Source organism: Castor canadensis, chromosome 3, assembly GCF_047511655.1.
Source record: "Castor canadensis chromosome 3, mCasCan1.hap1v2, whole genome shotgun sequence".
Taxonomy (NCBI): domain Eukaryota; kingdom Metazoa; phylum Chordata; class Mammalia; order Rodentia; family Castoridae; genus Castor; species Castor canadensis.
The window spans coordinates 45168050-45192912 of record NC_133388.1 but is presented as its reverse complement, the minus strand read 5'-3'; the positions used below and the strand labels follow the sequence as shown (position 1 = coordinate 45192912).

The window sequence follows — 24863 nt, the reverse complement described above, 5'->3', positions numbered from 1 at the left end:
TTGGTTTTGTTTGTTTTAAGACTATGTTACTGTGTTGCTTATGTACTTTGTTGCCAAACTGGTCTGAATTCTTGGGTTCCAGCAATCCTCCTGCCTCAGCTTCATGAGTAGCTGTGACTAATCTATTTTCTGTCTATAGATTTGTCTACTTTGGATAATTCATATAAATGAATACCTGAAAGAATTACGTGCTGTTAGTCCTTACCGTCTTTGTGTTTTCATGTAGGTTTCTCTGTAGTCCCTCAGCTTGTCGTGAGGTTTTTTGTTGTTGCTGTTGGTTTGGTTTTGGTGGTACTCGTGCTTTAGCTCAGGGTTTACAAACTTTCTAGGCAGGCACTCTGCTGCCTGAGCCATCCTACCAGCTCAGCTTGTCCTAAAATGCTACCATAGTGGCCATTTTTCTTCTGCCTTTCAAACTCAAGACTTGAGTTCACCAAAATACATTTCCCTTTGCAGCTGGCTTGCCTGTATTCTGCCATCTTAACTCTCCTACTAAATCCAAGAGTAAGGAAAAATTAAAAACAAAAGGGGAAAATAAAAGAAGATATTGCTCATTTGGGGGAGTGGTTAAGTGGTAAGAACAGGATTAGAAAGGAGTGTTCACATTTCAAGGATATTGAATTGGTGGGCAATAGAATAAAATCTGGAGGCTGTTTGATAGAATAATGCCTAAAGGGAAGAAAGAAAACCCAAAGATGTTGTGTTATGGTGGAAGATACAAAGATAAATGACATTTTCTAAATTTTCAGTTCTTAATTTTGAATTTTAGCCATACATCAGTGAAACACAAAGGATAACTCCCCCTTTTTCTTATGACATTTAGTACCTTTCAGATACTTTGTAGAACTCGGGAATTTTGAAGCTGAACTCTAATCATGTGTTCCCTTTGAATTGTTGCAACACCTTCAGGCTGCAGCCAGTGTGAAGTGGGAAACCCACTTAACCTCAGGATTAGTTTTCAGAGAATTCTACCAGAAGACTAAATGTCACTATCCTCCTGACATTTCTGAGTTAAAGGGGGAGAATCCTGTTCTGGGTGCCACCCTGAAGTTTGTCTGTAGCCAGAAAAATTGAGCTAATTGAGAGATTGTTTGATTTGATAGGTCAAGGGCTTTCTGGTTAGGTCAAAATTGTTCAGTGAAATATTAGAGGTAGTCAGCAAGGGTGCCCCCAAGAGAGTCAGAAACCCATATGCAGTGAAGTCAGTAAAGTCGTATACTAAACATTTGGGGGGGGAAGTTAAGTAGGTTGTATTTTCTTTAGAGCAATTGAGATTTGTTATTTAGCAGGTAAGATGTTACCTGGTTTAAATGAGTGTGTATTAGTAATGGAAATTATAAAATATGTGTATAATCATTATAAAAGATTTCTTCTGTGTAAATCTTCGTAACTTTTATGTAGATGACCTGTATTATAGAAGGAGAAACCTCAGAGTACTTGTTGATCTAACTAGCTAATTTACAGAATTAAGTTTTTTAGATAGAATACGGTACAAAAGCAGTCTGGGAAACTACTTTTAGTCCTTTAGAGAGACATTGGCTCTGTAAACTGCAAATTAATATCTCTTCCAAGAAAACTTGAAGTGTAGGAATATAGGAATTTAAAGGTTGCTATGATTTAAGTATATTTTAGAAAATATGAGGCATCTGAATAGCATTTGTTAATGATTATGCTCTACTGTGTAGAGTAAAGTTCCATTATTTTGCTGTTTACTGATTCTCAATGCAGCAAATGTTGACATTAGCCAGGATTAGCATGATTTTCATGCTGCTACCTTAGCCAGGAAGTTGACATGAACAGAGAGGTTAGTTAATAGGTTCTGGGCTTCAGAGACACTACAATGTACAGGTCTTAATTTTTTTTAGAGCCTACATGTGTGGATTTTTTTAATGTAGCTCACTGTTTCTAAAGGAAAGATACCAGTTTTAGAAAGATAGCAGCTAAAGATACCCTCCTATTTACATGAATTGTATTTTCACTTCTTGGCTAATAGTGGGTGTAATAAATAACCTTGAAGAAGGTAATATGTAAATAATGAATTTGTGTTTAATGGCTGGTGAGATTGCTCATTGTTCCATATACTTGTTAACCACTGTATTATTTTAGTCCTTGTATTGCCTGTTCATGTTATTTGCCCATTTCTTTTACAGTATTCATTTTTGTTGTCTTAGAAGATTCTTACATCTGTTTTAGCAATTTGTGTGTGTGTGTCTGTGTGTCTGTGTGCAGTACTGGAGTTTGAACTCAGGGCTTCATGTTTGCTAGCCAGGCACTCTACCGCTTGAGCCATGCCACCAGTCCTGTTTAAAATCTATTTAGGAATATTAACCTTTATCTCATATTGCAGATGCTTGCCTTTACAGGTTTTTGTTTTGTTTTGTTTCTGGGTTTTTTGTTTGTTTTGTTTTGTTTTGTAGTATTGGGGTTTGAACTCAAGGCTTCATGCTTGCTAGGCAAGTGCTCTACACTTGAGCCATTTTACCAATCCTGCTTTAGGTATTTTCGAATAGGGTTTATAACAGGGCCAGCCTGGACTGTGATCCTCCTTCCTGCCTAGCGGGGATGAGTCTCGTGCCACCTTGCCAAGCATTTTTTTTTTTTAAATTGGTTGAGATAAGGTTGCTCAATCTTTTTAACCAGGGCTGGCCTTGAACCATGATGCTCCTAATCCCAGCTACTTGGGAGACCGAGATCAGGAGGATCACAGTTTGAGGCCAGCCTGGGAAAAATAGTTCATGAGGCACCCCTTCCTCTTCTCCAAAATAAACAGGGCCAAATGTACTGGAGGTATGGCTCAAGCAGTAGAGTACCTGCTTTGCAAGTGCAAAGCCCTGAGGTCAAACCTCAGTCCCACCATGAACCAAAAAGGTTCTGCTGTGATTATATTGAAATTACAAAGCAGTAAAGGGAAGATAACTAAAATATTTAATTTATCTCAGAGATCTCTTACTCCAAAGCCCTCTTCCTAAAAGTCCTTAATATTTCTTAATTTATTGCTGTTTTAATTTGCCAAATGATTATTGTTAGTGCTTTTCTTACATGATTTTCTATACTCAGATAACTTTATTGAACTTCCCCCCCAAGTGATGTGTTTAAGTTTGTTATAACGTAGTCATTAGCTGCAAATAATAATTTGATGTTTTCTCATAATTTTGCATTTTTTAATCTTGAGTGCTCTTTCTACACATTGCTAAATTACAGGAATAAGAGTAAGTATCTTGTTCCTATTCCTTTTCTAGAAGTTGTTTTGATCACAGTGCTTCCCAACCACAATGCTTCCTCTTTGGCTTTAGATATGAAGTATGTTAAAGAATGGATTTTTTGAAGTGCCTTTTAGCATAAGATATCTTGGTTTTTTTCCTTTGGACTTTTAAAAAGATGACATGTTAATAGGCTGCCTAATGTTTGGCTCATAGTTACATCCCTAAAATGAACCCTACTTGGTGGTTTTTAATACACATTTTACCTCTTAAGGTTTTTTGTATCCTCCATGTTAATGAGCATGTTTGGATTATAGCTTTATTTTTTAGTGATGTCTGTAGATTTTGTGTTAGAATTACGGCAAGGCTGAAAAAAAAAGGGAAGATATTTTTCTGTAATCTCTAGATAATCTTAAAGTTATACATTTTCTTTAAGGCTTAAAGATTTTGGTTTTTTGGGCCAAGCACTGTAGCTCATGTCTATAATCCCAGCTACTCGGGAGGCAGAGGTTGAGAAGATGTAGGTTTGAGGCCAGTTTAGGCAAAAAACTAGCAAGCCCCCATCTCAACAAACAAGCTGGCTATGGTATTATTCATCTGTAATCCATCTGAACATCCATCTACTAGGGAGAGGCACATGTAGGAGAATTATGGTTCAAGGCTGTCCTGGAGCCAAAAACACCAGACCGTATTTCAAAAATAACTAAACCAAAAAGGACTGGAGGCATGGGTAAAGTGGTAGAGCATCGGCCTTGTGAGCATAGCCCCTGAGTTCAAACCTCATTACTGCCAGTTTTTCTTTTAATTTGTTTTTGAAATTGTCTTACAGATTATAGGCGAGAGCCACTATGCCTGGCACACTTTCTTTTTAAGAGCTTAATTTTTTTGTTTTAAAAACAATCCAACTCAAAGAAAATGTGTTTTAAAAAAAGTACAAAAAACCCCTCCTGTGCTTAGCTAAATGATTAACATTTTGCCACATTTGTTTTATAAATTTTATTTTTTCCCTCTCTTTTTATTTTTGTGTGTATTTTCTTGACACACATACCTTTTATTTTTTAGTTTTGCTGAACTAGATGCAGACATCATGACCCTTTCCAGTTTTTTCAGGGGATTGATTTCAGAGTTACTGGTTTTTATTCAGCACTTGGAGGGGGGGAATTAGTAACTTGTTTTCCAAGAACTGTCAGTTCATGTTTACAAATTTTTTTTGAAAATATTATAAATGTGTTTTGTTAACACTAAATAAATTTCTGTCTGTAAAGTGTGGGCTAACTAGTAGGTTACCTGTTTTATTAATTTTCTCTTATATAACTTACGTTTTAATCTTTTATGATATTCCTTTAGCTTCTTTGTGTTGTGTGTTGTTGAGTTAAATATTTAGTATATTGATTTTTTTCTTTAGTTTCAAGTTGAATATTTAATTACTAATTAAATATTAGTAATATTAATTACTAATTTTTTCCTTTGTTTTTTTTACAAAATATGAAATTTTCTGAGTAAGGTTTGGTTGTATCTTGTAGAATTTGATAAATATTCTGTTGTTGTGTAAATAAATAAACCAATAGGAAGTGGCTTAGCAGCATGCCTTTAAAGCAATTTCCAGATGTTTGCAATTCTTTTTTCATTATTGTTACTAATGTCTATGTGGTTGCATTAACATCAGAGAATATTTTCTGTATTATTTCATGTTCTTTCCTTTTTTTCTTTGAGCTTCTTGATTAACTTCTTGATTGCATGCCTCTATCTTTAAATAGGTTTTTCAGAAATGGAACTTGTATAATAATACTTTTTTAGTGCTGGTATATTTGATAATGTCTTTGTATTGTCTTCACACATAAATGGCCATTTTGCTGAGTATACAATTCTTGGAATACACCTCGACCAACAACATTTATAGGCATTACTTCATTATTGCCTGACAGCTGATGTTACTAAGCAGTAGTAGTTTGAGGTCAGCCTAATTTTTTTCTTGACATTTTCAGTTTGTCTGAATTATTATATTCTTGAAATTAATTTTTACCTTAACGTTGGTCATTTTCTACTAAATTTATTTTGTAGTTGAACCCTTTAAGACATCAAGTTTCTAATTTCCTTCAGTTTGTTTCTTTTTTTCTTAGGAATTTAATTCTCTTCTATCATTTGATTTTCTTTTTACTATTTGCTAATTAAACTGTTGGATCTGCATTTGTTTGTATCTTGCCCATTCTTCTGTCTCTGTATGCTTATTTGCATACTGGATGATTTTCTCATTTCTGTCTTTACCCTTTGCGAATTGTTTACTATAGGGTCTTCACTCCGCAAATTGCTCCTCATGCCATTTAAAATAGCACTTTTTTTTAATCTCCTAAATTTCTTTTTCTTAGCTTTGTTCTTTTTATTTTCAAGTTTCTTCCTTTGTACACCCAGTTTTCTTTAATTCCTTATGTAAGTGGTTATTTAGTTTTCTTCTGTTCTCTAGGGTAAACCTTTCAGCATGTTCTTGAGTCAATTTTTTTAACTTAATATTTTATTTCAGAATTTGTATGTTTGGGTTCCGTAAATTTTGTTTCTGTATTCTGTTTAAAGGATGATAATTTTCTTTTTAATTTTTCATTTTTATTATTGCATTATTGTTGTATTGGGGGTACTATGTGACGTTTACAAAAGTGCTTATAGTATCTCTAAGTTAAATTCACCCCCTCCATCATTCTCTTAAGGGTGGCACTTTTCTCTTCTGTTTGCCCAAGAATACTGTGAATAAATGGCCATTTGCTCTCAGAATACCTGGGTACCATTCATATCTTTCTCGTGGAATTTAAACTGACAGGCTGAATTATATAGACTATCATTTCTCTATGATATTCACTGTTTTCAAGAAAAATGATAAAGAGCTGATCCTGTTAGCTTGTTACAGATAAGAAACTTTGTCTCCATTGGTTTTTCTCTTGATGCTTTGTCATATTACCACAAATTTCCATTTTCACTATTAGAGTCAGATTTTTCTTTCTCAGTGGGAAGATTTGACTTTTGTGTATTGTATTAGATTCTGCAGCTGAGTTCAACCCCTCCAGAAGTGCTTAAAAAAAAAAAAAAATCTCGTCTGGCTCCCTGCTAAGTGCATGTGATAGCATTTATAGGCTCTGGGTAATCCAGGATTACCTCCCAACTCAAGATTTTTGTTTTAATTTTTTTTTTTTTCTTTTTCATGGGACTGAGGTTTGAATTTAGGACTTCACACTTGCAAAGCAGGTGTCTACCATTTGAGCCACTCCTCCAGTCTATTTTGTTCTGGCTATTTTAGAAATGGGAGTCTCAAATTATTTGCCCAGGCTGTCCTTTAACTGAGATCCTTCCAAATTCAGCCTCCCAAGTAACTAGTATTTCAGGCATGAGCTACTGTGCTTGGTTTAAGATTATTAATTTTGCTGGTGGCGTGGCTCAGGTGGTAGAGTGCTTGTCTAGCAAGCATGAGGCCCTGAGTTCAAACCCCAGTACCACCAAAACAAAAACAAACAAACAAACAAAGATTATTAATTTAATCACATCAGCAGTGACCTCTTTCTGAATTAGATAACCATAGATGTGATTAAAACCTGATAATCTTTGGGAGCCATTATTTTACCTACTACAGGTATCATTTTGGTTTGCTGCTTTGGGATGAAGCAGCCACATTGGTCAAAAATTGAATTAAAGCCTCATAGTTTGCTGCTTGTAAGAATCCACAGGTGGTGTTCTCCTTGCTAAATGAAGCAAATTGGCACACCATAGTGGAAAGGTGGATAAAAGAGCTGGGAGTGGTTTATAACGAATGGTGAGGAATCTGGAGAATGTATGTTGTTCTGGGTTAGAGGGGCTCACAGCATATGTGAAGATCAAATTCAGGCTACTGGCTTGCAGACATAGTTTGTAACTCCCTTTTTATTTCTTACAAGTTGATCTTCTGTAGAAAAATAATCTTGTCTCTTATAATCCCAATCTTGGTATTAAGAATAAGAAGTTTTTAATGGGAATTCATCAGCGTGATATTAAACTAAAGTATTAATTTACTAATGGTGTTTACATAGATATTTAGTGTTCACTTAACTTCACACTTAGAGCTAAGTAACTGATAGGTTAATAAGGTTACTTAGTTATCAGTGAGGGAAGTTAGACATTGAGGTGAAGGAATTGTTGAATGTCACATTAAATAGACATAACTTTTTAATCCTATGAAAAAGTATTTCCATTTTTCTGTCATTTCAGATGTGCTTTATTAATGTGTCAAATTTTCAGTATGTTAAAGGAGTGTCTCCCTAGTATTGAATCAGATAATTGGGCAGTTTGCCTTAGGTTCTTTTTATTTTATGATTTTGTTTTTCTGGATGTAGTTTTAAGAACTCAGATTATTTCCAATTTATTTTGTAAAGATTAAACTTAAAAAATCATATAGACATGAATTTGGATTAAAAACATAGTCTAAGCAGGGGGGAGAAATGGCACAAAAATGTATGCATGTATGAATAAATGAATAAATTTTAAAAAATCAAAAAAGAAAAAACATAGCCTAAGTTTTTGGGGGTTTTTTTCCTTCGTGCTAGTACTAGATTTTGAACTCAGGGTCTTAAGCTTGCTAAGCAGATGTTCTACCACTTGAACCATCCCCCAGCCCTTAAGGGTTTTGTTTTTGTGTTTTAATAGTGCATATAGGAATATACTTTGTGTCTTTGTCTTAAAAGTTCCCCTCCACACACACATGTGACTAACAGTTTGGGTGAGTATATTACTCTAGGTTCATGAACTTAGACTGTTTATTCTCTGCTTGTCTTTTAGGATTCAGTTTTGTAGTTGAAATGGCTAATACCAATTTGATACTCCTTCCTTTGAGGATTATTCATGTTTTCTGTCAAGAATTTTACATTATAGTATTTTTATTTGTTCCTTGAATCTCTGTAGTTGTGCACTACCTGGAATGGGTTTTTAGCAGTTAATCTAGTGAGCTTTTTAAGTTGGAAAACACTTCAGCTCAGAAAACGTTATTTCTTTGGTCATGCCTTCTGTTTTCTGATTCAGAAAGGCTTGTTTTTATATGCATTTTTATTCTCTTATTAAGGTTTATTTGTATTTGATTTTTGTTTATTTAGTTTTTTAAAGAGTCTCCTGCTTTATTTTATTTATTTTCAGATTATTGTTCTGGGCTTACATTGATCTCCCATCCCCCAACATGCCAACATGCCTTGCTCAGCAAATATTTATTGATGGTCTACAGTGTGCTTTGTGCTAGGGGAATTGATTTAGGGAATTCGCAGGAAGCTCTCCTAAAGAACCAATGCTCAAGTTGAGATCAGAAGAAATGAGTAGAAATTAACTAGATTTCAAGAGAGGAGGGAATAGCTTTTTACATGGAGGTAGCGTTAGTCTATGTATTTGGAGTAAGGAAACACGATGAGCACTAGGTGCTATAAGAAAGCCCATGTGGTTAGAGAATGTGAGGGAGAGGAATATGAAGCAAGATGAGGCTAGAAAAGAGAGGTAGAGGTCTGACCACTCAGGGTCTTCATATGAGTCATATTTTTTTCTCCCTCCCTCCCTCCCCCAACAGTTGAAAGCCATTTAAAAGCTGTAAGTACAGAAGTGATGTGGTAGAACTTATATTTCATAGGATTTACTTAGGCTATAGTTTGGAGAATTAATTGGGTGGTGTCGACATGCATATGAAGAGACAACGTAGAAAGCTGATATTCTGCAGTGAGAATAATGGTAGCTTGGAGACTGGGGTATGATAGAAAAAAAGATTTAAGGATATTCAAAAAGTATGATCCATGGGACTTGATGGTGTGGTAAAGAGAGGTATCAAAAAGATATCCTTGGTTTCTGTTCACTTTGTTGAATGATAATACCCTTCACTGGTTAAAAAGCCACAGACAAGTTAGGTGCTGGTGGCTCACACTTTCTAATACTAGGTACTTTGGAGGTTGAGACAAACAGGATCATGGTTCCAGACTAGCCCTGTCCAAAAAAAAGCTTACAAGGAAGACTTTACAAGACCTCCATGGAAGAAGCTGTCAGCTCTGGGGTGGCGGGACCATAAAATAGGAGGATTGCAGTCCAGGCCAGCTTGGGCAAAAAGCAAAACCCAGTCTCCAGAATAACTACAGCAAAAAGGACTTGAGGTGTAGCTGAAGCAGTAGAGTGCCTGCCTCACAAGTGTGAAGCCCTGAGTTCAAATCCCAGTACTCCCCCCCACCCCCGCAAAAAAAAAGACCCAGCTCCAGAGACATATGAAGGAATGCTTAGGAAAGGAGTGCTTAGGGAGGCAGCATATAGAAGAGGGCCTGTGTGTGAGTCTGCAGTGGAGACAAGGATGGAAAAGCTACAGGTAGGAAAATCAAGAGTGTATAGCATCTTAAAGCTAGTAGGAAGAATGGTTCAGGAGGGATTGTGGTATTGAATGCTGCTATAAGCAGTCAATTAGATGAAGGCTAAAAAATGCCTGTTGGGTTAAGTTAGTTTGGGGAACCTGATTGGGTAGAATGAACAGCGAATATTCTGGAATAGCAATACTATTTTTCAAAAAATTTAACTAAAGGGAAAAGAGGCAGGTGGGTAGCTAGAGGGGAAATTAATCTCATGAAGATGTATTTTTAGTGGGTGACATGGGACACACTTGAGTATCTTTAAAAATCACACCAATTAAAAGAGAGATGTTGATCTAAAGGACAAAAGGATGGTTAATAGTGTAGGTTTCCTGAACAGACATAAGTCATCTGAGATTTATTGAACTCCAAACCTGTTGTAGAGGGGTTTATCGTTGATAAGAGGACAATCTATTATAACAGAAATGTGTGAGGATAGGATCAGTTCTAAAAGAAATCCTTTGAAGTCACTACTCATTTTAATGATTTTTTTTCTGAAATATCCAATCTGATTCAATGTCTCTATTGCAAGTTTTAGTTCAATAATTTTTTTTCATTTCCAGGAACCTAATTTCATATCACTGTCATCTCGATGGGTAGTTTCTACTTTGCAGCTGATGAATACTGTCTACTTTTTTTTTTTAATGGGACTGGGGTTTGAACTCAGGGCTTCATGCTTGCTAGGTTGCTAGGCTGGCACTCTACCACTTGAACCACACCTATCCAGCCTTTCACCTCTTTTTGACTTCTGAGTTAAAATATATATCCTTTTGTTTTTCTCTGCTCATTTTTAGGTCTTATTTAGTCCAAGAACCTAAATTGGCTTTGTCAGAAATTATATTTACTTCACTGTTTTCCTGCAGTCTCAGACAAATCTTTAGATTTCCTCCTTTTCTCCCTTTTCTTTTTTACTTCCTGCATGCCCCTCCCGCTTTGAGGTCATTTATCTTTGGAAGTTTAGAGATCTGGAGAAGAAATTGTGGACTTGTAGGAAGGGGAAATTATTAATACTGAAAAACGTTTTACTTTTGTTATGTAACAATCTTGCCTACCTCATGTTATCTTTTAAAAGCTCACTGTAAGATTTCCATTCCTTTATTTTACACATATGTAGGATAGCATATGTAGGAGAATTGAAGTTCAAGTGCTGAAACCTAGGTCCTATTCTCAGCCTTACTGGTGAATCAGGTTTATAACTTCAGGCACATCATTTCACTTCCCTGTACTTTCTTAGTTATTAATGGTGTTTTAAAGTCAGATACACTTGAATTAGAGCTCTGATTTCTTTAAACTTATAGTTGGGTAACATTAGCTAAATTCTTTAATCTTGGCTAAGGTTCTTCATCAATAAATTTGAGTTACTACTAGTATTCAACTTAGAGGGTTGTGAGGATATTAAATGAGGTGTAATGCCTGTAAAACACCAGAATGATTTTTAATTCTTCAAAAATGTTGTCTGCTAAAGGTTTCATCCTTATATTGTCGTTCTCCAAAACTCACCTTTGCATTAATGTATAACAGTTGGGCATCAGAAAAATAATATGACAAATACCACCATAAAGGATGAATAATGGATAGTTTTCATTATTTACCGTCCACATTAGTGGAATCTTAATAGAGGGCAGAGGCGTAGACAAGTAGTTTTATTATAACAATCAACCAGTATTCCTGTGTATCAGTTTGTTCGATAGGAGGAAAAAGAAAAAGAAAGGTTGCTGGGAAACAAATGTTATTTTTATTACTTCCTAAGGGGTTTTTCTTCCCTTTTTCTCTTGAGTTTTAATCATTAATCCTCTGGTCTCAGAGCTGCAAACTTGTTGACCTAGGTGCTTTTTCTCACTCTTGTCCCCTAGGACACATCTCTTTACTTCCATTCTCGATTCAGAATTCATTCTCTTTCACATTGCCTTTAGTTCATGACTCATTTGATTAGGTGGACCCCAAGTCTTTATATCCCTAAGCTATTGCTCAAGTAAGGGCCAACCTAAGTCCTATCTGTCTACCTTTTGTTTGAGCCCTTCAAGACCAGGGGGCTAACTGTTAAGTACTAGGAAAGGACTGGATTAGCTGTGTTTCCAGGCTTGTCAGTAAAGCTGTAACTAGTCCCTTTGATCTTTATAATTAATACCTAATGGTCATAGAGCATAATAATAATGATACATGTTATTACCATTAGCTTAATAGATTATCAGGAGATTAGTTTTGTTATATTTACATAATAAGCTTTGTCATTAAAAATAAATGTATAATTGTTTGCAAAATTGAAGTTTGAGACTGGACCATATATAGTAATTCAATAATTTATTGACTTTATCCAAAACTGAAAAATATTGTGGTAGAATTTGAACTAGACTTTAAAGGATAGGTATAGTTTTTCTAAGTAGAGAAGAGAGGCAAAGGTTTCTAGTTAAGGTGACTATCATGAGCAAAGGTTTAAAGAAGGGACAAAAAAAATTGTAGCACTGTGAGTAGATCACTTTTTGCTTTTTCAGAGGACTCACATAGTGAGAATGGAGCTGTATAGTTTAGAATCAAACTGTCAATCCTGAATGTTCAACCAACATGTTTGAAATAGGTTTTTGTGTGTTCTATAAATTTACTTGATTTTTCTTGACCCATATACACACAACTTAGTTCTAAGATTGTACATGTTCAGTGTATCCTTAAATGCTTGATTGATGTCAACCAAATGTTGGTTGATGTCACTGCAATGTCTACCTCAAGTGGTTGTTCCTCAGAGTGGCAGATCCCTTCTTTATTCTGATGACTTAGTTCTCTCTGCCTGTTGTCCATTCTGAGCTGTGCTTAATTGGCCTTGTCAGTCTCCAAATTCCAGGTCGGCAACACATGAGTGTCTGCTTATCACAAGAGTTGTAAGTTCTTATTTAAAGCTTCCCTGGTTTCTCTTTGGCTCTTAACAAAGATTGCTAGATATGCATTTTGTTTGTAAGATAGTTATTGACTTTCCTATTTCTCTTCCTTTGCAGACCTAGAGGATCAAGACATAATGGGAGCATTTTTAGACAAGCCAAAGATGGAAAAGCATAATGCCCAGGGGCAGGGTAATGGGTTGCGATATGGGCTAAGCAGCATGCAAGGTTGGCGAGTTGAAATGGAGGATGCACATACGGCTGTAATCGGTTTACCAAGTGGACTTGAAACATGGTCATTCTTTGCTGTGTATGATGGGCATGCTGGTTCTCAGGTTGCCAAATACTGCTGTGAGCATTTGTTAGATCACATCACCAATAACCAGGATTTTAAAGGTTCTGCAGGAGCACCTTCTGTGGAAAATGTAAAGAATGGAATCAGAACAGGTTTTCTGGAGATTGATGAACACATGAGAGTTATGTCAGAGAAGAAACATGGTGCAGATAGAAGTGGGTCAACAGCTGTGGGTGTCTTAATTTCTCCCCAACATACTTACTTCATTAACTGTGGAGACTCAAGAGGTTTACTTTGTAGGAACAGGAAAGTTCATTTCTTCACCCAAGATCACAAACCAAGTAATCCGCTGGAAAAAGAACGAATTCAGAATGCAGGTGGCTCTGTAATGATTCAGCGTGTGAATGGCTCTCTGGCTGTATCAAGGGCCCTTGGGGATTTTGATTACAAGTGTGTCCATGGAAAAGGTCCTACAGAGCAGCTTGTCTCACCAGAGCCTGAAGTCCATGATATTGAAAGATCTGAAGAAGATGATCAGTTCATTATTCTTGCATGTGATGGTATCTGGGATGTTATGGGAAACGAAGAGCTTTGTGATTTTGTAAGATCCAGACTTGAAGTCACTGATGACCTTGAGAAAGTTTGCAATGAAGTAGTCGACACCTGTTTGTATAAGGTAGCTAGACTTTTTGTTTGTTTTAAAAACAAAACAATTTTATGTTATGGTAATTACTCCTCATTTAATCTCAGAGCCTATGGTTCTCAAAAATAAATTTTGGGCAAAATTGCAGGATACACTTTACCAATTGTGAAAATACGGGAGCATTTTTTAGAAATAAATTATCCAGTTACCATCTGTGCAAGAGTTACAATCTAAACACTTAGTCTTTAACCATGACTGCTTAAACTTTTTAATACTGTTGAAGATACTCAGAGGTTTAAAAAAAAAAAAAAAAAGATCATGTAAGAGTGCATGTTTTAAAAGAAAGGTTGGGGAAGATTTGGCCTCAGTATTTTAAAATGAGAAGCATTTTAGAATTTTAGTATATTTACCATATGATATCTTAGTACGTTTATGGACATACTTTGCGACTATGGTTCATTGAATCTGTAGCACCAGCAAAGGGACTTTAGTGATTATTTGGTATGATGTAATAGAAATAGTCTTGGACATGGAATCAGAACAACTTGGTATGAACTTCAGGTAAGCTCTTTAAACTCTCTATAATATCAATTTCTTTCATTGTAAGGACAGATAGTACCCTGTCTCTTAGGTTTGGGGGGATCAAATGGGATCATGTCCACAGATAAGCTAGCTGAGCCCCTTTATTTTACAGATGAGGAACTGAAGCCAGAGAAGGTTCTGCGGACTTAAGAGTCAAACAGACCTGGGATCAAGATTTACCTCTATTACTTTTGTACTCTTCAGTCTTGAACAAATTGTTCAGCCTCTCTCAGCTATTAATGGAGATAGTATTACCCATACATGCTGGTCCCTTTCCTAGAAGAATTCTAACTGACTTTTACAGCATTATACAACCTTAGTCGCAGCATTAAGACTAGAAAATACAGGTCCTTGCCTTAGGTTCATCTTCACTTTGTTCTGTTTTGTCAGTAATGCTCATTAACTCATTCTTTGATTTAAAAAAGAATGTTGATTTTATAAAACTCTGAGGGTATGTATTTGATTTTCTTTTGACATGAGGTAAAACATCAACATAATAGTCTTGTAGCTTTATATCCACATAGCCAGCTCAACTTAAAATCTTAATTAAAATCTGCTTATACTTAGAAATCAGATTTATTTAACATTCAACACATACATTTTACAACAGCAACAGAGTAACAACTTGTTAGTACGTGTTGTCATTTTCTGAATTTTGGAAAAACTGAACAATGATTTGTGGTGCATATGGTACATATGCTCTTAGTGTGCATGAAAGTAGCATCTGTGTGTTGGGTTTATTCTACAGCACTTGAGAATTGAGTGCTTGTTAGCTAAATAAAAACTTCTTGGACTGGCAGAGTGGCTCAAGTGGTAAGAATACCTGCTTAGCAAGTGTGAGACCCTGAGTTTCAAACCTCAGTGCCATCAAAAAACAAACAAAACTCTTCTTGAAACAATTGTCAGATTCACATTTTAGTAAATTATGACTCTACCTCTTATGCACTGTACTTTAAAAGTTATTCATTACCTTAACATTTGCCACATTTTATGTAATTTTCCTTCAAGATTATCTTTTTAAATTGTGTTATTTGCTATTTAATGATCTACGGTCAGTTTTTTCCATATAGCTTAATTAAATACTTAAATGTAAAAGTTAACTCCAGTTACTAATAGGAAGAAGGGTATAGGGAGGCCATCATCAATTCAAGTGTTTTAATTACAGCAGTTTGAATACTTAGGTGTCTTTGAAAATGAATGTATTTCCTAAATTCAAGCTGGTTTATAAACTTTATGTAGTTTTACTTCTAATTCTGCTTATGAATTAATTGTATTAACCCCACAGTTTGTGTGATTTAAATATAAATTTGGACAAATCCTAGTAGTAAAGAATACCACTAGCACTTTCTATCATGTTATATGGAGTGTGTGTCTGTATACTTGTGTCAGGTATCACTTAAAGTTTAGTAGGGCACCAATAAATATTTAGAAATAGTTTTGCTTCATAGAACTTTTAAAAATAACTATTACTGTGGGATTTAATTTGTAATGTTTCTCTTCTGTCTTTTGGAATGTTGCTTATATTATACATTCAATGCACTATTTGGGGGCAACTGCCCTCACATATATGCATAGTTTTTTCTCCTTAAAAATAACATTTTCACTGGTACAAGTATAATTATAATTGGCATAGCTATAAAGATTCTCAAGACTTTAAAAAGCAAGAAGAAAACAAAAATATTTTCTCAAACTTTTTCTTCCCAGGGAAGTCGAGACAACATGAGTGTGATTTTGATCTGTTTTCCAAATGCACCTAAAGTATCGCCAGAAGCAGTGAAGAAGGAGGCAGAGTTGGACAAGTACCTGGAATGCAGAGTAGAAGGTGGATCATTTAACAAAAAATAAGTAGCTTTATTAAAGAAAAACCTTCAACACAATCAAACGTCTAACATTTTAGCTGTATTGAATTCTTTACATGCTTTTAGCATCTAGTACTTAGTACACAGCGTGGGAAAGGGCATTCTGTTGCAGCTGTTTAGACAACACAGTTGTCCTACCCAGTCATCTTAGAAATAACGAGTGTGGCCTTGTACATTGTGTTCATGATACTTTTGTCTTAAAAGGCTAAAATGTGAGCGTTAAAATTCATGATGACCTCACTGGCATGAGTAATTTTGTGCCAGGAAAAACTGATTTCCGTTTGTTTAATATACCATCTTTCTGTGAAAAGCTATACCTGTTAATGTAAAATCTGTGAAATTTTTTTTTCTTTTAATAACTTGAAGGGCACAACCTGGTTATTAACAACTTTTATCTGCCACAGCTTTTAAATTTTTGTTTTCAACTGTTTTCATGGCTTCTTGCTTAAGCCATAAACAAGAGACTTGAGCAGAAGACATAAGAGTTCTCTCTACCTAGCAGAAATGTAACTACTGAATAAGGTCAAAAAATAAGTTGGGAACTCCAGGAGTATATTTCTCATACTTATGCAAATTACTTTGGAACAGTGAAGTGTTTGTACCTGTCAAGTGTAATGTCTTCAAATATTTAAAAATATTCAATGATCTTTTGTTGGTGGTGGGTTTTTCTTGTGGTGCTAGGAATCAAACCCAGGGCCTCACTCATACTAGGCAAGCACTCTTATCACTGAACTGTATTTCCAGTCCTTAAATGATCTTTCATGCAGCTACTATTTGGTATAAAACATTTAAGTCTCCCCAGAGAATTTCAGTTTACTGAATATATATGATAAGCATGTAGATTATGCAGTTCATTTAAGCAGAAAAGTTTACCATGATTTTGATAGTGTAAGAATGCATTTGGGGTGCCTAATGTCCTGAATGTGCACGGCAAGGACTTCCAATGGCATGTAGCACTGGCCAGCCACACTGTGGCCTCCCACTGTGCCTGCAGCGCTAAACCCCGCATGTCAGCCATGCCTACTCTTATCGGAATCATGGCTCTTGATTTTCATTATTGCTACAGCTATGTGTGCTTTTTACTCCCCTCCCCCACTTGATAGCAGTATGTCTAGTATGTATTTGTACCATTCACTATTTCCCTCATTGGATGTATTATTCAGTGCAGTTTTTTTTCACTTTTATCAAGGGTCTTGCAGTTTTTACATTTTTAAATTAATCATTCCAATATAAATTACTTACAAGTTACTTACATAATACAGAATGCTACAAAGTCATTGACTTAAACTGCTGAATAGTGGAAAAATATGAAAGCACAAGAATAATGTGTATAGGGATATAAGTTGGTATTTAATGCTTTGGCACTTTAACTTGGGTATACATGTTTTCTTATTGGTTTAAAGAAATAATAAGTACTTTAGTACTTTTAATATAAAGTGGGATCCAGTTTTAGAAATGATTTGCTACTTTTCAATGTACACTAATTTTTGGTGGAATTACAAAATAGTCACTTTGCGTAATTTTGTTACAATATTAAGTTTTATATTTCTATCAAACAAGAGTTGCCATCTGGGTAGAATTTACATTAATAGTCAATATTTTTGATATGTTGACGTGTTATATTTGTACCATTCAATTGGAGATTATGTGTCATAAATTAAATACGGTGTTCTTAGATTTGATGATACTACAACTAGAGAATAAAGAACACATTAGTTAAAACTGCTGCTATTTAAAGACATAAGAAAGAATGTAACTGTTCACATTGTAAAAGATGTCATATGTCTTAAGTGAAGAAATGCTGCAGTTTCCAAACAGGCACCAAATACCTTTTGCTTTCTTCAAATACATGCCTCGGCTAAATTGCTATGACCTACTAAACCTCACTTTATTTGCTTTCAATGTTTTTGGTTTCTCTGTCCATCACATAAAAAGGACAAAGCTTTTCAGGTTCTCCTTTCTCATACTGCCTATGCCCTTCTAAATGCTTGAGGTGGGGATGGAGAAAGACTCAGCTCTTTATTTATAACCAGACTGCTATTAAGCTTGTGGCCTTTCTAAGCCAATTTAAGATTATATAGTTATGTGTATATGCTTTAAAAATCTTTGCTACTGACTACCTGAGCTTTAAAGTTGCTAATTTGGAGAAAGCTGATAGAATCCCTCAAATTTGATGAAGGAAGGTGGTGAGGAGCAGAAAGTACTTGTGTATATGCATGTGAAACATGAATAATTCTATACATATATATTCTTTATGAAAGCACTCAGTCTTTTTTAGAATTTAAAATGTCCAAGAAAAATGAATACTTCTTAAGATTCATTTCTTTTTCTTTTTAAAAGCAGACAGAAACAAGACTAGTATAGTATTAATGTTTGAGTAGCTTAAATGGATTGTCCCACATGGAATAGGAGATATTAACTGTCTCTAAAAGGCTTTCATTATTTTTTTAAAGAATTTGTTTTCTGTAATTTTCTGCACAGTTAAAATATCTAATTTATATTTTAACAAAGATGTAAGATACATCAAATACAGATTACTCAAAGTAATGTTATTTTAGACCTGAAACCATCATTGGTTAAATTTTTCATCAGTGTTCATTTCTATTGTATTTAGTTATCTATCCAAATAATTGTATTGGCTTAGTAGAGACTGTATGTTAAGTGTATTACAGTTTTAGATTGTGAAATTGTGTAGTTTAGATAAACATCAAATCCCTTTATTTTTGTATAGCAGCTTTCCAGCATTAGAATCATGTAGAATAAATATACTAGATGTTAAAGATTATACAATAAAGGAACTTGGCAAACCAAATCTGAGATCCTTGCGTTTTGTTCAGATTTAAGACTGGTTTAAAAAAAGAAACAAGACCAAAAAATAGAGAGAGAGAGATGGTAAAATTTGGCCTTTATTCTAAAAGGACAATTCGAACCATTTAAAGATTTTATGGGTGGCAGTGTCTGTCTTTTAATTTGTTCCTTTAATGATAAATTGATATTTTGAGGCTTGATCAAAGCATGAATAATCTTCATACACATTGTTATTTTCAAAGGTATTTACAAATTGAGGACTAGAATGATAATTTCTTTCCCTGGTGATGACCAAAAAAAAAAATTTTTTTTTCTTATAATAAACATTGAAAAATAAAAACTGAACATACCTGATCATATAGCTTACAAGTACCTTTGACATGAATTTGCATGTAGAAGAAGTATGCTAAAACTTCAAGTAAAGATTTCTTAGGGTTCTTTGTAAGGGTCTTCGTTCACAGTTTTTGAATAATGATATGTATCTGCGTGATAGCACTGCAGGTCATCACTATTCCCACTTAATAACTGGCTCTTTGAAATTAATTACTTTAAATGCAGTTGTATGCTTAGCACATCTTTCTGTTTTTTAAAATTTTGCCATGAAATTTATACTTCTATTCAAGGCTTTGCTAAAGTAATCAGTGGAGGAAATGGTGTTACTTATCTATTTATTGTTTAATGATGTTTTATAGAAAATTTGAGCTGAGAGTGATGTTCTAGTGTCTAACCTAATCTGTGCATGCTACTGAAGTATCATTTTCAATATCAGTATTATGTATAAAAATGATTTGGGTTAGTATATAATTAATAAATTCCCCTACACTTAATGGGTGTTTTCCCAATCTTGAAATTTTTTTGCATCTATGCAATGTATTTTTATAGGACAAAGTTAAGATGTATCCAGTCTGAAGAAAGGAGTTGCTCTCCTCAGAAGTAACTAGTTGACATCTTATGAAAGGATATCTTCATTTGTATACACATGTCCCTGATTTTTTAACACTCAATTTAACATGAAGTATTTTTTTCTTTTCCCATTTTTATCTTGGTTGTTTTAATTCTTTGAAGTTAGTCTTTTGTATCTTTTTCTGCATCCTCTGTCTTTAATTTTCAAAGGTCAATCTGATTTTTTTAATGCCAGTTTAGAAAATCTCAGATGTAATAAATGCCATCTTTAAAAACCTAAGTTATCTTTGTTTCAGTTGTTTTAAATTTGGATAACACTTACAAAAAAAGTACTTCTGATTCCCAGAAATCATAAAGAAGCAGGGGGAAGGCGTTCCTGACTTAGTCCATGTGATGCGCACATTAGCGAGTGAGAACATCCCCAGCCTCCCACCAGGGGGTGAATTGGCAAGCAAGTAAGTTACATTCTGCACACTCTTAGACTTTGTCAGTATATGAAAATGTTAAGTATCCATTGATTGAATGTTTATTTAACTAATTTCTAAAGTGATGCAGTTATCTGTTTTCAACATATATAACCTGTGGTTGTCTGTGTTTTTTTTAAGTTATTAGGATGTATGGTGCTTATTTAAATAGATATGAGAACACCATTGTTTGTAACTAATTATACTGAGAATTGTCTTTAGCAGAAGCTTGGATTAATTTCCTCATAGAGAATAGATGAGACAGTAAAATAATTTTTTAAACTCAACTGTATAGTACTATAAAAGTCTTAAGTGTTATTAATTATTAATAGTAGTAGTATAATCTGTAGATAATTTAATACTCCAAAATTTCTTCCATCTGGGCCATGCTCTTCCATTTCTGATTTCTCACTGTTTTTGGTTGTTGATTACTGGTTAGTTGGGTTTTGGTGTCAAAGAAGTTAGGAAGATGCATTTCTTCTCTATTTCCCTTTCCAATTCAGTTTATAGAACTGGACTAAATCGTGGTATATATTAATTTTATATCAGTACATTATTAAATATAAATTGGAGAATTCAAGCAGTTCTCTGATTCAATGCTTAAAATATTTTCAACTTAATTATCCAAATAATTGATCTACAAAGATATATTGTTGACTAATTTCCCTGATTCTCCATTGTATTTTGCAGATGTAGTCGTATTCTTGGTAATCATTTTATAATAGTGATTATAAAAGTTCCTATTTGAAGCTTTTGTTTTTTAAAACTTCTTCCACTTGACCATCTATGATATGACTGTCTAAAAAACTTCAAATCAATTTTAGAAGTAGAGAGGCTATAATTTACAAAGTCTGTTATTACAGATTATGTATGTATATATGTATGTATTTTGCAGTGCTGGGGATTGAGCTTCAGGGTCCTTCACTTTCTTGGCAAGCACTCTACCACTGAGAATAAAAGGAACAGCCCTTGATGTTTTAAGACACAATCTATGAAGCCTAGGCTGGCCTTGAACTCTCAATCTTCCTGCTACAGCTTCCCCAGCACTAGGATTATATGCATGAGCCACCATACCCAGCCAGTTTTTTAAATAAAATAGTTTTCAATAGCTAATCCCTAGACTTTATCATGGAAATGTTGTATTTGACATTTAAATTTTAATAGATCGTCGTCTTTTTTTTTTTTTTTTTTTTTAAGGGATGTTTAAAAAAGCAGAAACAAGATTGGGTATGTGGCCTGATGGCCATGAGTTCAATCCCCAGCATTAATTAAAAAAAAAAAAATTTTAATACAAAGCACATATGAATTATTTTACAGTAGATGTTGAAGTCACTTCTACTTCAAAATTGTGACACAACCCTTTAGTATATCTTAGGTTGATATTTCCATTGCTGACTCACGACTGCATAAGCTAGTTCAAATAGGAGTAGGTCATATAGACTGTTTTGTTTTTGAACCATGACATTTAGTCTTTCATTAACTGAGTTATGAAATGTAACATTTTGGAGTAAACTTATCTCTGCATTATCTTTGAAGTTTTAATGAATTCCTAGCAATGAGTTGTTAAGCATTGTTGTAATTTCTGAAAAATTAATTTTCTGTATTTTTTTAAAAATTTAGGCGGAATGTAATTGAAGCCGTTTACAATAGACTGAATCCTTACAAAAATGATGACACTGTAAGTAGCATTTTAGCTCTCTCTGCTTTCCCTTCCCCTCTTCTCTAAATGTATATCCTTCCTACCTGTTTTTGCAGAGATGTTCACAGTACCCATTCACTTACACACACCCCTGTTTGATTACTCTGAACTCTGCTTGCTCTGATCTCTGCCTGCACCAAAGGTCTAGTGATTGAGGACATAATCATGGTGAGTGGCACCTCTCTCAAAAAAGAAGGTCTCTTTGAATTATTCTGTGGTTTTTTAAAACCTCTACAAATAATCAACTTCAGAAGACCTATCTCCACCAGTTTTGCTTCTTTTTTTTAAGAGTTGGGACTATCTCTACTCAGAATCTTATATTATTCTGCGTTTTGTAAGAAGCTACAACAGTGTCAGAATGTTTGTCTCCACTGAATAGTCTCTATGGTTGGATATATCTATGTCAAGAATCGTGAAGTAGCCAGGTGTCAGTGGCTCAAACCTGTAATCCTAACTACGTGGGAGGTGGAGATCTGGAGGATTACAGTTTGAGGCCAGCTCTGGCAAATAGTTCGAGAGATTCCATCTCCAAAATAACCAGAGCAAAATAGACTGGAGGTGTGGCTCTAGTGGTGGTGCACCTGCTTTGCAAGCAGGAAGCCCTGAGTTCAAACCTCATTCCCACCTAAAGGAAAAAAAAAAATAGATTTTATCAAAGAAAAAGGATTTTTTAGTAGTTACGTGGATTTACTGACCTATTTGGTCCTTACAGTAAAATCTTTCCAAAACAGCATTAGTAATTCTTTGAATGGAAAAGATTAAATATTGATACTCATATACATACATACTTTTAAAAAAATTTATATTCTAGAAGTCAGCTTTTAAAAAAACCTTACTTTTCTTATCCAGAAGGTAGTGTATTTTAGCACCTCTAAGCTTTAATTTAGTTCGTTCTTTTGTTTTTATAAAGGACTCTACATCAACGGATGATATGTGGTAAATCTGCTCACTAGCCATGGAGTTTACCTTCACCTCCAAAGGAGAGTACAGCTCAACTTTGTTGAACCTTTTAACATCCATCCTCAACTTTAAGGAAGGGGATATGACATGTGAGAGTGATGACACCAGAGAGCTTCAGCAGTACAACAGCTAGCCCAGAACTGATTTTTTTTTTTTTTTTTGTAAATTTGAGACTTATGTAAACGTGATTTCAAACCATAATTCATGTTGTAAATCAGACTCCAGCAATTTTTGTTGTATGATTTTGTTTTTTTGTTTTTTTTTTGTAAAGTGTAATTGTCCTTGTAAAAAAATGCTCATATTTAATTATGAACTGCGTTAAAATCACTATCAATGATACAAGAAATGTTTGGCTTGTTGTGTGATGCAACAGATAATATAGCCCTTTTAAGTCATGTTATGTTTGGACTTGGGGTTGGGACAGGGAGAGCAGCAGCCACATCAGCTAGATGCTCAAACATGCACATGATTATGGAAAGTAATTTCAAAATCTTACAAAGCTGAACGTCCAAGGAGTTACGGGAACCTATCTTCATGGTTTTGGCTTGGTTTGTTGATAAAACCATTCCCTTCGTTTAGCTGTCTTTCAGGATTTCTCCTTGTTGCCATGAGTTTTGCAGGCGATACAGTATATTCCTAAGAATATCAATCTTGGGGCTAAAATGCCTTGATTCTTTGCACCTCTTTTACAAGTCCTTACATTTAATTTTTAATTGATAAGCAGCAGCTTCCTACATATAGTAGGAGACTGCCACATTTTTGCTATCATGATTGGCTGGGCCTGCTGCTGTTCCTAGTAAGATACTCTGAATTCATTTTATCAATAAAGCTTGATTTAACAAACAAGACACTTAATCATGTATGTGTAATTCCTCTTTCACCCCGGCCTTTCAAAACACTGTGCCATTGTAAATGAGATGTTTCTCACAGGGAAAGAAGTTAGCCTCTTTTCATTGGAAAATACTATTAGTTCTGTCCCAGATGGAGCTGTTTCCCTTCCATTAGAAAGACTAAAAAAAATTTAAGATCCTTTTATTCCTTAATCTGTTTTTTAAATAAGTTCATTTCAGGCTGCTTTTCACTAAGATGTTCATCAGCTTAAATATGCCTACTGTTTAAATGAAATAATTGTCAAAGTTTGACAATCTAACCCTCAATGGTAGGTATGTGTGTGTTTGTGAGTGTGTGTTTGCCTGTGACTTCTAATTGGCCTGTGTCTTTAGACTCTTAAGTGGTTAAGATGTATTTGTGATTTGAAATATAGCATGTTGATAATATTTAGCTGTTGGCCTTTAAAAATACATTTCAAAGCTTAAGGAATTGTAGATCTACGAGTACCTAACTTAATTTAGGTTTAAATTCCTCTGATTAAGCATGTGAAAGTAAGTTTTACAGTCTGTCACATTGAAAAGACTACTGTTCTGTGCCCTTCTGTATTTTTGTCTCTTTAGGTTGAGTGTATTGTATTTATCACCATGTAATTGAATCAGTAGGCAGATTCCCCACTAGAAAACTATTAAAATGTAAGATTAAAATGCAACATTAAATACAAATTCAAAACTTTGTGTATAAAAACTAGTATGATCCATTTTGTTTTATTTGCTTTTTCCCTAACTTGGAAATATACATATTTGTATATATAGCCTTAAAACTAATGTAAAGTTAGGGGATAGTAGGAAAGTAATGTGAAATGTCTCAGATTTTAGTAGTTACCTACCAGCAAACTCTTTTCATTATCCCTCTTATTTGTGAGGTGATTAAATGTAACTTAATTGTATTTAATTTATATCTTAATACAGCATGAATAAAGAAAAACTGAGGTACTATTTATATTTAAAAATTCATATCAGTTGGAATTACAGAGACAATACCATACTCACAATAAATGCTTAATGTCTAAATCTGTGATAGAGTGTGAAGTATGATAATGTTCCAAATTATGGCTTTGCAGGCAACTAAATGTACATTTAATGAAAACCAGTGCTTCTGGTACAGGTCGATTACTAGCTACACTAGTACTGAAAGCTAAGTCTTTACAACAAGCCAGTTCCTTAATTTTTTTTATTTAGCCTTAAGTTTTCAGTTTTAGAAATTTCAAAACCTTGAACTGGATTGTGGTAGCTTTTGAGATGCAAAGCAAATCATAAGTAAAATGTGTGATGGAAAGCTATATTTCAAACCATAACAGCATGTTGAGAACCTTTTT

General features: G+C 34.5%; 1 protein-coding gene across 2 annotated transcripts in view; it reads left to right on the top strand.

Annotated features, from left to right (window-relative positions):
• The window catches only part of Ppm1a (protein phosphatase, Mg2+/Mn2+ dependent 1A), a 36538-nt gene extending 11973 nt beyond the window's left edge, over nucleotides 1-24565 (top strand). For both annotated transcript variants that reach the window (XM_020187055.2, XM_020187057.2), the window contains 5 exons: nucleotides 12562-13415; nucleotides 15669-15786; nucleotides 19881-19989; nucleotides 21619-21676; nucleotides 22608-24565. In XM_020187055.2, coding sequence (XP_020042644.1) covers nucleotides 12582-13415; nucleotides 15669-15786; nucleotides 19881-19989; nucleotides 21619-21676; nucleotides 22608-22637 — 1149 coding nt within the window. In that variant the 5' untranslated portion in view covers nucleotides 12562-12581 and the 3' untranslated portion in view covers nucleotides 22638-24565. The remainder of the gene's footprint in view (nucleotides 1-12561; nucleotides 13416-15668; nucleotides 15787-19880; nucleotides 19990-21618; nucleotides 21677-22607) is intronic.
• Nucleotides 24566-24863: the final 298 nt, after the last annotated feature.